General features: G+C 31.8%; 1 protein-coding gene across 1 annotated transcript in view; it reads left to right on the plus strand.

Moving 5' to 3' along the window:
* LOC126740345 (histone H4 transcription factor-like) overlaps nucleotides 1-13483 on the plus strand; it is a 33480-nt gene extending 19997 nt beyond the window's left edge. The window contains exons 9-10 of the mRNA XM_050446320.1: nucleotides 10545-10723; nucleotides 12867-13483. Of these exons, the coding sequence (XP_050302277.1) occupies nucleotides 10545-10723; nucleotides 12867-13241 (554 nt within the window). The 3' untranslated portion in view covers nucleotides 13242-13483. The remainder of the gene's footprint in view (nucleotides 1-10544; nucleotides 10724-12866) is intronic.
* The last annotated feature ends 837 nt before the right edge of the window (nucleotides 13484-14320 follow it).

Consider the following 14320-nt stretch of genomic DNA (forward strand, 5'->3'; position numbering starts at 1 on the left):
TAAAATTAACACAAAAACAGTTTTAATATACATTTTTTTTTTAAAACCACCGATTGGACTGGGTTCTAGTATGTTATTGAAAACACTGCGCCCAGACGCTCAGATAAGCGTAAATTTAAAATCTTATCTTTGGGTTGGTTTGTTTCCCAATACCTAATCGTTTTTTAAACATTTCTTTATGGTTTATACGATTAAAAGTTTATTTCTTATTATTGGGGCCAGAAGTTGTAATCAAGTATAGTGATTATTGCTTCAAGTATGCCTGAAATGTGGGATGCAGAAAAAGAAATAATAATAAATGCGAATTACTCTGGTGTAAACCCAGCCGCAAAGCGTTTTCTATTATTTTATTGGTGGTCAAACGAAAGTTTTAATTTCTGGTTGTTCTTGGAAGTAATGAATGAGCTGAGGCCGCCAGTTTTTCGTAATTAGTCAATTTTTTAACGGATTATGTGGTGCGTTAAACGGAATTGTTTTATTATACGCAATGATGATGATGACATTCGTCGAGGTTTTCCCTCTTTAGGAAAAACTAAAAACAATGAAAATTATGAGAGAAATAAGGCAGATTGAAATGTTAATAAAAGCAGGTAGGTGTCTTTGTTTAACTCGAGCTAACTTGGAACGTTTTAATTCGAAACTTTTGGACCCTAAACAATAATTTTAGGAAATTTAATACTGAATCTAACGCAATTTGTTTTATTAAAATATTTTAAGTATTATTGGAGAAAATCGATTTTATATGGCGAAAGGTCTGGATAACTTGAAAACTCGTAGTTTCAGATTTTTGGCCTTAAAACAACATTTTTAGAGAATTTAATTCTGAGTCCATTGCAATTCGATTCATTAATATGTTTAAAGTAGCTTATGAAAAATCCGATTTTAAATGACAAAAAGTCCGTTGTAGGTAAGTAACATCCGGGTCCACTACTGGGTTTTAATGTAAATAACTTTGGAATTGTAGGTTGGAAACTTTTGGACCCAAGCCACCAATTTAAGACCATTTAATATTGAGTCCAATACAATTTATTTCATTGAGATATTTTCAGTGGTTTTTGAGAAAATCAATTTTAAATGACGAAAGGTCGTTAGAAAAGATGTGCTTGGTTTAACTCTAGATAACTTAGACACTTTTGGATAACGACCTTTGGAACCTAGAAAACAATGTTAGAGAATGTAATTCTAAATCCGACACATTTTGTTTCATTACGATATTTTAAGTAGCTTTTACGGAAATCGATTTTAAATGATAAAAGGTCAGTTGAAAAACTCCAACTGTGGATAACTTTGAAACTTCCTGTTCAAGACTTTTATACTTTTAAGAATAATTTTATAGAATTAAATTCTGAATCCAACTCAATTTGTTTCATTTAGATACTTGGAGCAGTTGTTGAGAAAATCGATTTTAAATGGCGAAAGGTAGGTTGAACAATTTTCCCTGGTTTAACTGTGAATTATTTGGAAACTTTTGGTTGAGGCCCAAGACAAAACTTTTATAGAATTTATTTCTGAATCCAATGCAGTTTGTTTCATTGAGATATTTCGAGTAATTTTTGGAGAAAATAAGTTGACACAAAAACTTGTCCTGGCTTAACTCTGAAGATTCTAAATGGCAAAAGGTTGTTAGAAAAACTGTATCTGGTTTAACGCTGGATTACTTGGAAACCTTTAGCATTAATTTTACGCAACTTATTGAGATATTTTACGTAGTTTTTGAAAAAATCAATTCAATGTTATATGATTAAAGGTCAATTGAAAAACTTCGTCTGGTTCAACTCTAGATAACTTGGAAATTTTTAAAGTCATATTTTTAGAGAATTTAATTTGGAATATAACGCAATTTGTTTTATTAATATATATTGAGTAGTTTTAAAGAAAATCGATTTTAAATGACCAAAGGTTGGTTGCGGGTAAGTGACAATAAGGTCCACCAATTGGGTTTAAGCCTGGACAACTTCAAAAGTATTGATTCAAGACTTTTGAACTCAAAACGATAATTTTAGAGAATTTAATTCTTAATCCAATGCAATTTGATTCAGTAATATATTTTAAATTGTTTTTGAGAAATTGGATTTTAAATGACAAAAAATCGGCTGAAAAACTTCACCCGGTTTAACACCGGATAACTTCTGGATGGATACTTTTAAATCCAGAACAACATTTTTAGGAAATACAATTCTGAATCCAACGCATTTTATTTAATTAAGAGACTCCAGATAGTTTTTTAGAACATCGATTTGAGAGGTGGGAACTGACGTAATTCAAAGACTTTAATTGGCTATAATCAACTTAATTATTAACTAATTTTAAAAATTTTTCAGCAAAGCGACTTATTGTTTGTCTAGTCCATTACCTTTAGTTGAAAAGGGTCCATAATATCTGGATGTAATTTACTTATGCTTTTCAAATTTACAACCAACAGACTGAAGGGCGGTTTTGTATATATAATTTTCCTTTAGCCCGCGGTTTCGTAATTAAGTCGAGAAACCTGGATGGCAGATAAGGCGAGCGGGAAGCAGCAGATAATAAATTGTTTTAAAGCTTCAGAATGATTGATAAAAATGTAATAAGGGAGATTTACGGAAGCTGTTCGGGATCCTGTGTTTTACAGATAAGCCCTTATGAGAAAAAATAAGGGGTTAAGACAGATTTATATAGTCGAAGCAATGTATGAGGGAGAGATATAAGTAGATTAATGCCATTTTATTTAATATATGTCAAAATATGTTGAAAGTTCACCATAAAGGGTTTATGTTAAACGAATATTTATAATTTGAAGGATTTTTTATATGCATACCTGAGAAATCCCTCGGGAATGATAAAAAGGATGTTTCTGACAACAAAAAATAATTTTATTTCATAGAATATTCCTGGAATATCCAAACTATTATTTATTTCTTTCATCATACTTTAAAATTTGACATTTTCGTTAGGGTGACAATTGACTCAAATCTCCATTATTGTATAAAATGCTGTAAAGAATAATTTCACCATAAGATTTTGAAATAAAGAATAATCTTGTGGTCAGAATATTCCCGCATGTGTTAACTGTCAAACTATAACGGCCAGATAAAAACATCGCATTATGGGTTAAGCAATATATAATGAAAAAAAAATTCACAGATTATAAGAATGTTCCTGGTATTTTCTTGATATATGAATTGTCAATTAAACGTAAAAAATTTAGTTTAAAATGTTTCGGTAATACGGCTTGATAGCATTAGTACGTGCCTGATTTTAATACTTTCTAATGAATTGTTTAGTATTTTTACTATTAATTAAGGCGTAAATGAAAGCATCCGATGCACAAAAATAGTAAGCTGATTTATTATACACTTAACATGATCACTGAAGACTACTAAAAACATTTATTTCCATTGGGTTTATTTAATACTATTTATGTCGATTTAAAATTTGCGCCAATAGACTTGAACGGGCCTCCTAGCGGCGAGAGCTCCGACTAAATTGTGTCTCCCCGTGTCTCCAAAGATGTCGCTGTACCAGCGGGTATATTCGCGACGGTTAAGACTAATGAATGTAGTATAATTTAATGTTACCTAGTTTTGATTCGATTTAGTCGTTATTGACACATGAGAATTATGAGATAATAATAATAATAACTTTTTTTCTTGCCACTATTTACATGATGCTATTTAACGGATTTATTTAACATCTTAAACTGGATGAGATAAATGTCATTTGTGTAACAAGTGACATAAAAATCAGGACAGGCACTGAGGCAAGAATTATTTGAAAAATCCGGCTGTTCTGTACTTTTTGAATAATGAAAGAAATTTAGAGTTATCAGAAATTCAATTAATTATTTAATTTAAATTATGATCTTGAATCTAAAAAAAATTATTTAACGTTGACTATTGACAAAATGGCGTTAGCCTTAAATGTGATAGGACCGCACTGAGGCAAACTGTTTTTTAAGAAGAAATATACAAATATCAGAATTGTCATGCTACGCTCAATATTATTATATTTTATACCTTTTTTTTATTTCTTCAATAACTTAGATGTAATTTACATTTTAGCCCAGGAAAACTTATATAAATATGTTTCTTGGTGAATTTCCAGAATTTTTAAGAAATGTATTCCAAGTTATTGCAACGAAAGCCTTGGAAATTTGTATTTGTTTCTTAATAAATTATACGTAATTTGTATTATTGATCAGGATAATTAATAAGAAATTAAATTCTTGGCAAGTTTCCAGAATTTTGCTACGATTTTTTTTTTGATTTTTGGGTCATTTTTTTGAACATTGGGTCAAAAAATAGACCGTCCTCATATGAGGACGCTGGGCTTATATAATATATGTAATCCCATATTGAAATATAAAAAAAAAACAAATAAGTAAATTCAAAAACTTCATATATTACAAGATAAAACTAATGTACTGATAAAAAAATCAGAGGTGTTTATGGAACATGAATTAAAAAACTAATTTTTTTTAATGAAAATTGTTAAAACAATAAGGTACACAAAGAGTGACATTACATTTCGAACAAAATGTGCGGGGTTTACTTTGGCATGTGTTAAATTGACATCTTCTTTGCTTTTCTCTCTTGGCTACCAAGTGATTCTTGCCATCATATTTTACGTTTTCTGTAACATTACTCCAACGGTATGCATCAACGGTATTTTGTATTTTAGGAGATTTTGTTTCACCATGTTTTTTGAAGTTCTCGTACAAGAGTATCTCGTAACCCTTTCCATTTCGTTTTTGCCAGTTCACCCAAAAAAAAATCAGTATTTAAGAACTGCTTAAGTGAATTATACTATGCATGAACATTTATATTACTAGATATATTATATTTTATTTATATATTATATTATAATTTTCTTCAGATTTCTGTCAACTGGAATTGGATTTCGCTCCTTAGCCTATTACCAAAAAATCTCACATTATTATCCAGACATTTTTTTTTAAATTTTTTCAATACCTTGTACGTAATGTATATAAATTATTGACCAGGATATTTTTTTAAATGCTCCACAAATTTTTCTTAAGCAACTGCTTGGTATAAAATATAAGGTTATAGTATATATATATATAAATATAACCTTAATCTATGTACATTTATAAACATTTCTATTTAGTTATCATCTGGTTAAGTTGATATCAATAAAACATAATTATACTAAATACAATTTTCAAAACCAAACAACCATTTAATATTTATCACTCGTCGTTCTGAGTGACTATCTAACACATGCATCGAACCACGATATGGAGGTCAGCGAGGTCAACAGCACCAACCTGGCATCTCGTTAATCCAATTTTTTCAATCGTACGCACGTTTGGCTCGGTAAAAATGCGCGAATTGTTACTCAGTAAATCCGACGACATGGTGCCCGCGATCCCTTACAATAAACACGGTCAAAACGAGTCCCTTAAAACGATCTTATCGCGTCGAGAACGCCGGATATCGATCGAAATATCGCCGAACAGTAAATTGAATTTGGAGAATATCGATAGGCTCGCGCCAAGGTTCGTCGCGATCACTTGGTTGGGCAATACCCATTTGGAGGTGAGTACCAGGCAGATTCCTGCTGTTGCATTGGCGAGGGAGTTTTGCGATAAAGGGTATCCCGTGCTCCTACATCTGGCTGGGAGGAATGTGGATAAAGGGCGGATGATGGAGATTTTGGAGTATTTGAGGCAGGTGGGAGTGAGGAATATTTTGGCCCTGCAAGGAGGTAAGAACAGGGTTTGGCATAGTAAGTTCTTTTAATATAAGGCAATTAAATAAGTTGTTTAACAATATAACAGCGAAATAAGGGTATTTTTCATTGAAAGAATTGTTAAATTTTGATGCAAGTTATTTCTAGAAGTTTAAAAAAAAATGGTTTTATTCATTTTTTACACTATATAGACATGATCTTTGAGCAGTATAACATCAAGCCAACAATAGAGAGTGGAGCGTACTCTACTCTATTTTCAGCCAGATTTGTAGTGTGATAATATTAGGATAAATATTCAAGGTATTAAAACCGGGATTTGTGGCATATTTCATGCAATAATTGAGAGCTTGGAGGTAAGCTGCAAGCATTTTAAATACTTTTTCATACTTTCCTCTTGAAGACATTTTTTCTTCTAATCCCGACTTTCGGATACATTTAAAGATTTACCATAATTTTTTATACTGTGACTGATATATTTTTTTAATGTCTCTTTTCTGTCTTTCAAGCATTTTTCTACGATTTCCATGCATTATTTCCATTGATCTTACATCTTATCTAAAGCTTTTGAAAGCATTTGCTTTCTTCCAGGTATTTGAAGTAATGTTTTATTTTACTCCAAGCATTTAAACGCATCTTTGACATCTTCCACGCATTTTACATAATTTTCTATACTTCGCAAGTTTTTGGGATATGTTTTCGAGCATTAGATATGACTTTTATTTTTTATATAAAACTTTTGAAGGTATTTGCTGCCTTTCGGGCATTTGAAGTACTTTTTCAATTTATTCCAGACTGTTAGAGCATTTTTTTTCATATTCTACAAATTTTTGGAATCTTCAGACGTTTGGTATCGTTTTTTTCTGTCTTCCAGGCATTTGACGCTATTTTTCTAGTTCTTCCATTTCAAATAAATTTTTATCTTATCTTGGACTTTTAAAGGGCATTTGCTGTCTCTAGGTATTTGCAATCATTTGGATTTTATTCCAGAACATTTGGATTCATCTTTGACGTCTTCCAGACATTTAAAAAAATTATTTTTCCTTTTATCTGCGACGTTTACTGTCCTCCAGACTTTTTAAGTAATATTTCATTTTAATCCAACCTTTAGGATACTTTTTTAAAATCTTCCAAGGATTTGCAATAATTGTTGTTACTTTCCAAGTCATGGAGTCCACTCTAGAGTCTTTTTTGATGTTTCTCAGGCGTTTGGTACTATTTTTTTAAATTTCTCTCAAGACTTAAAAGCATTTGCTTTCATCTAAGCATTTAAAGTAATTCTTTATTGTATTTCAGACTTTTGGACTTATCTTTAAAGTCTTTGCAATATTTTTTCTTGTATCTGAGACTTTGGGAGGTATTTGCTATGACTTCAAGGCATTTGATTTATAAACCCGTAGCTATATACAAGTTATGTAGATATTCAAGAAATATCAAATAATTTTTGAACAGAAGAAACTGAGGACCACTTAGAAAAGCGCATTTGAAATTAACAAGATACACGTCACTTATAGAGAATTGGAAGAAAAATTTAAGACCTGTTAATGTAAAACTTATTGGATTTCTAAAAACACAATAGTGTTAAAGACTTAAACGAACTAATATAAAAATTGAGAACGATTTATAATATATTTTACTTGAAATATATTAATAACAAGGCAAATGCTTGTATTCTTTATCTTTTCGATAAACATGCACCATAGGTAACATGTCAAATAACAAAATCGAATCCAAGTTACAATAATAGCTATTGACTGAGAGAACAAGTGCTGCCTTAATCAAACACGCTCACGCGTTAGAGTTAGGAAGGTTTTATTTTTTTATAAAATCTGAATTTCGATTGGTCATCGGGGAACTACCGAGTGGCCAGCCAGATCACCCGATCTTACACCTCTGGACTTTTTTTTATGGGCCTACTTGAAACAAAAGTCTACGTCACTTAGTCACTTCGATCTACGTCAAAGAATAATTGCATGTCGCAATATTGATGTTGCCATTTTCTAAAATGTTCGCGAAAAGTTCTCCAATAGATTATTTTACTGTCTTGAAGTTAATGGTGCACATTTTCGACACCTTTTGTAGTGAAATAGTTACATTACTGTGTTACCTGAAGTTTAATTATTTTAAATGGAAATAAAAATGCGATAAATAAGATTTTGAAAGGCTGCCATTTTGGTATGGGTGGAAGTAATGACTTAATATTATAGGAACATAAAGCATTCAGTGGGAGCTTTTACACGATGTATCACATGATTTCTATTTAATTTTATTTTTCAAAAGGCCATTCTGAAGTTTTGCAAACTGAGCAAACAGTATTATTTAAATTGCTAAGGATGTGTGTCAAGTTTCAAATTTTTATATAAATGCATTCAAAAGATGATAGGAGAGGGGACAATTAAGAGCCGCACTGTATGTGCTGATATTTGTAGCAATATTTATTTGTCATTTTTATTTGATAAAATTGTAGACGCTTACGAACGTATTTCTCGAGGTCTTACCCTGCTTACCAGAGGCCTCTAAAGGCTGTTTAATTTTGAATCTAAATAAATGTCAGGTCTTTGGTAGGAATCACTGTAGAAACAAGGTTGAAAACTTTGCAAAACTTGACGTCGATGGTGAAATGATAAAGTGTACTTACTGTAGCTAAAAATCTTGTTGTACCATAAGATTTCGAGAAAATTTAAAATTATAATCAAAGACATCTACTTAATAAAGACCTTAGAAGTGATCTATGCGACAGTCTTTTATTATCTCACTTTACTTGTTATGATACCGTGTAAGGTCCTCCTGGCAACTGATTCAAAGTGTATTTAATACATCCAGATTTATTGTGTAAAACTACTAAATGGATTAAGGAACCACGATAGAGGTACGAGTGATGGGAAGTGGGTCGATATGGCTAAAAGAAGGTTACTTCATTATCTTTTGATATTTAGCAAAATTATATTTTAGCAAAAATATCTACAGGGGTATCAAATTTATTGGAAAAGCTATTTTTTTTCATTTAACTTTACCACCCTTTGTTGCTTGACTTCGTCCGAGGAACACCTCAGACAGCATCTAATATCCCTGGAATATGCCATCTATATCTTATTTGACTAAAATATATTGCAATATGCCCGGAATATCCCATAAATATGCCAAAATCGTATATGCAAAAGCATATGTTTAAAAGATATGCAGCGAATATGCAAGTTCCATTTCTGTGAAATATTCCAGTAGCATAAGTTAATTAAAATAAATGAATCTTTTTTTTTTTTAATTTTAATTAAGGTATGACTTTAATTTTCAAAATTTCTTTTGTGGAAGGTATCGAATCGAATATATATTTCATTTTTCCATTTCATATACCATAGAAAAACTTTTTTGTTTTTGGCTAAAAAAAAGGATTGCACGTCCGTCTGATGATGCCATTAAGGCAAAACTTTAACTGATACTGTAAATTTAGAGGTTTTTATTTTAACCTGAATTCAAAATCAGTATCTTAGAGAACCATGGACTGTTTTGAAATAATTAGAAATGCCAATATGTATTTTAAAAGGAAAAAAAAATTGCAAGCACAGGAATTAAATATCCTTAAGAATAAGAGTGGCATATGCCAAGTGATGGCATAGGCCAGTGTTGAGATATTCCTATAAAATAAATCCACGGGAAACATAGATTTATTTTATTTATTTTAGTCTACTTAATTTATTTAATATTTGTTGTTGGTAATTTTGGATTTTTGGAAACTTGAGAAAGTACAAAATCATTTTAACCTTCCAGAAATTTGACGTTAATCCGTTATTCTTTTAAGGTACTTCATGTAGTTTTGTGTTTCTTCCAGAGTTTTAAGAAACAATATATTTTAAATCCTGGAAAAAATTATACCAACCGTGTGGAAAACGTGAAAGATCGTTTTAAATTTCTTGGAGACAAGATGCAAAAGATACGACAAACGCCTGGAATAAAATGAAAATTATTTCAATTCTCAGCAAAAATGTTTAAATATTTGGAAACCTAAGCAAGTAGAAAATTAATTTTTATCCAAATAAAATTTTAGAAGTTTTATTGTAATATTTTTCTTATTTATTTAATGTACTTTTTTGTATCTTTCAGGAATTTCCCAGGCAGCACCCAATAGCCGAGGAATATGCCATATAATATCCATATCTTATTTGGAAAAATATATTGCAATATGTCTAAAATATACTAAATGTCGAACATGCAGAAGCAATATTCCTGGCGTATATTTAACAGATATACAGAGTATTTAATTTCCATATCTATGAAATATTCCAGCTGCATTGCATTTTCAAAATTTCGTTGTTGGAAAGTAGTGTCACCATTTAATCGATTATATATTTCATGGTTGCACTTAATATACCATTTAAAAATATTGTTACGAATGGACTCACCCCTGGACAAAAATATGATAGTTTCTTTCAAACTCTATGACTGTTATTCTATACATCATTTTTCCAATAGTTATTATTCATATCAAGAGATATGCATAGAATATGTTATAGAAGATAAAAAGATATTCCTGGCATGTTTTATGGTGACCTTGGATATCTATTAAATATGCTTAGCATATGCCAAGATATTCTTGGCAGATATAAATTTGACAATTAGATATCCTGGGCATATGCAAGCAAAGTACTTGTGCTGCCTGGAACGCCCCTGAATTTTGTCGCAATATTAAAAAAATGCACTGTATACCCAATATATTACAATGGTGTAATAAAAAAATAGGGTCGTGCCCTGTCAAATAATGACAAATTGCCAACCCTTAAAGACTGATTTAATCTTATAATAAAACACCCGGTATAACCATGTATAAGGGGACTTTTTATTATTTTCCTTTACATCCCTAGACTGGCCTCACATTCTGGAACACGACGACACAAAATGCGATTTTCCTTATGCCTCCGACCTAGTATCCTTCATCAAAGCGAATTTCCAAGATGATTTTTCGGTGGGCATCGCTGGCTACCCCAACGGACACCCCCATTGTAAAACTTTAGAAGAGGATATGGAACATCTAAAGAAAAAGGTACCAAGTTGTACAAATGCTTTTCAAACGTAGTTCTCCTCAGAATAAAATGCAAAACATCTTTAAACCAGTGGATTAGTCCAAACAAGTCTTTATAAGTAATTTACAATAAATTTTCAAAATAATTCCCATTGACTTCTAAGCACTTCAAAATCCTGCGTTGTACAGGGTGTCCCAAATTCGAGGGTGACCATTGGGATCTAGGAAACCGTAAGAGTTACGGGGTCGGTTAAATGGAGGCAAAGTTGCGCAATTTGGAGCTTAATGAAATGACCTCAGAAATAATGTTCAAATCATCCTAAAAACTTTACAGTATAACATGATGCATTAATGGATTAACTAATACCGTATATTTAAAGTTTTTATTTTAACAGGGATTAAAAATCAGTATTCAAAATGTATTACGCCTTTATGTAGGACCTATGTTTTCCATAAAAAGGGGCAAAAATAACTTGTTTGCAGATAACACACCAATAACTTACTAACTAAAACTTAAAAACAGTGAAAAAAACCCACATGTTGGGCGCCAATTTTTCTCCAATTCCAACCTGAAAAATGAGAATTCGAAGGAAAAACATGGAATTTACAATTTTCTTCCGCTGGGAAATTACAATTAATTTATAATTAAATAGAATTTCCTGCTGAAGCTTTGAAATATGAATAATTATTTGAAATCCTTTATTTGTTGAAAAAAAATTACGTCCGGGCACTGTAGTGACTGCAAAACTCTAGAATAAAATGAACAAATAACTTAAAAGGCTTGAATAGAACTTGGAGAGCGATTTATACGCTCTTGAACTTGGAGAGCAATACGTAAATAATTGAAAAAATTACACCCAAATGCCTGGAAAATTGCAACATGCATTTTTCATTGAAAACCAACAAATGTTTGGACTTTGGAACGATTTTAAATGCCTAAAAAACCGATAAAATTAACTCCAAAATATACCCGAAATTATTGGAAAATGTGAATAGGTATTTGAAATCTCTGGAAAATTTAACGAATTTTAAATAAAAGAAAAATTAAAATTATTTTACGTCCGGGAATATGAAATCTTCCATGTTTCCAGTTTCTGTATTTTCCAGACATTTTAGATAATTTTTTTGCTCTTCCTGATATTGTTAATTATTTTCCATGTACATTCCAGGCATTTGAGGTTAATTTCTAATATATTCCAGACATTTAGGGTCATTTATTAAAGCTTCCAAGCATTGAATTCAATTTTCAAGCCTTTAACGTAATATTATTTTATATCAGTTATGAAATTTTCATTAAATATAAGAAGTTACTTCAGAACTTGGAAAATGTAAAATTCCAAGGTTTAAAAATTATAAAATTCCGGAGATATCCGAAAAAAATCGAAAATTGTCAAAATCATTTTTACCTTCTACCGACTTCATTTAAAGAGATATCGAAAAACTAATAACAGTTTTTCATTGCCACTTTTTATGCTCTAGAACATGACACAAAAAAAAAATAATCCGACGTTTTGTCTTTTTTCGATCATCATCAACTTTATTTTTTCTTATGGGCGCCATATTGGATTTTCTCATTTTTAAAAAGTATTTTTAATTGCCTTTAAAATGAGGTATCGCACTTGCATGTCCGATTACTCCTTCTAGTACTTCCCATAAGAACTCCATAAGTGCAGGAGAGAAAGATATATCAATAGGATAATTCCAAATAAATTGATTTTATATAAACTGAAGCTATCAATACCTACCAATACAATTGATAAGTCGTTGAAGTAATTCCAGTTTACTGTTTACCATCTGTGTCTTGCACACCATCTGCTTCAAATTACCCCAAAAGTAAAAATCAAGCGGTGTAAGATCAGGTGATCTCCCAGGCCAATTCCATGGTCTCAAACGCCATCGAATTTCTCAAATAACTCACGTGTCACCTCCTCAGTGCAATAAGGAACCAGCAAGTGCAATAATTCTTCTACTGAGTAGTTCAGTTCTTCTAGTTTAGATATTCTACTGCAATAGTTACTACTGTATAGTTCTGTATGTGATGATGGTTATTACAATATAGAGGCTTACAGATGTTTTGCATTTGATTGTGAGAAGAACGACAACCTTTATAAATATTAAATCCCCTTTTTTTGCTACGTATGGATTTCTACACTTCAATTTTCAGGTAGACAGTGGTGCGGATTTCATCGTGACCCAAGCGACCTTCTGCTACGACACCCTCGAACAATTCGCGGCGAGGTGCTTAGAAAACGACATAAAAGTGCCGATATTACCGGGCGTGTTGGTAATAAAATCTTATAAAACTTTACTGACGATCGCGCGATGTTGCGAGTTTAAAGTGGCCGAGCACGTGTTCGCATTTGTTAAAGAAAACAGGGAAAAACCAGAGGTGGTGGAGAATTACGGGCTCGAATTGGCCGCCCAATTGGTGGCGAAAAGTTGGGCGCATCCGGGGTTGTTGGCGGGGGCGCACATATTCACCATGAACGATTTGGGGGAGGTGAACAAGGTACTCGCTAAGGTTTCTGAACAGGTTTAGTCAGAAGATTTTTTGGACTGGAATTACACTGTGGAACCATGTGGATTTCAGTGAAGAATCCACGTTCAATTTCGTTTCCTTCGAGTTAATTAAACGAGTACAATGTCACTGAATTGCAGCAAAAGTATATTGGTTTATGTGTGAAACGGACTATATTTAAGAAAATGTCTTTGTTTTTTTTTTATTCCAGGTAGTCCATAGATGTCATTCTTCTATTTAAATAAAAAATAACTTTAACTGTCTGGACGAATTTTATTTCTTTATTTCCGATTCAAATGGAAAATAAGTTCAACTGCCAGGACGAGCTTTTTACTCCTGACATCAACTTTCCTGTTCAAATGACAAATAATGTTAATTGCCTGAAAGAAATGCATTTTTTATTCTAGTTGATGACTCCATCTTGCTTATTATTATTCGTTATACAGGGTGGCTTATCGAAAACGTACCGCAAGGCATTACAGGGTGGGAAAACACTTTTCGGCAAAATCCAAAAATACGTCAAGTATGTTTGTCAGGGGGACAACTTTTGACATAAAAACCATTCAAAATAACTCAACCCCCTAAGCTGGGGTGGCAAATAGAACGGGGGGTCAAGTGGTACCTCTTTAAAAGGGCCTTGTCATTCCCTATACAACGCTGCTTAGTTTTTAAAAATCGAGTCACTCGTTCAAGAAATGTGGGCCCTTGAAAATGGAACAATATTGTGTGATGATATTGAGAAAGTGAGGCTGAACCCATAGTGAACATAGAACACATCTTTAAGTCGAAACACTAATTTAATCATTTCAAGTAAACAAATTATAAAAATGCGAGAACACATTTAGTGAATAAAAATATCCGGTTTCTTTCTTTACGTTTAAATTAGATCAAGTAGTTTTGCTAGATACCTGATTTGTGGTTAAAGTGTTTAAAAATATTTAAACCTTTAAATTTATTATTAATTATGGTGTACTCAATTGCAGAAAGAGTGGAGAATATTGAGTTCGCGGATTTATTTAATCGACGGCATCCTGAGAAACATTTCTCTAGGAAAACTGTTCAGGAATTGGTTGCAAAGTTTCGCGAAACAGGTTCAGTTC

This window comes from Anthonomus grandis, chromosome 9, assembly GCF_022605725.1.
Source record: "Anthonomus grandis grandis chromosome 9, icAntGran1.3, whole genome shotgun sequence".
Taxonomy (NCBI): Eukaryota; Metazoa; Arthropoda; class Insecta; order Coleoptera; family Curculionidae; genus Anthonomus; species Anthonomus grandis.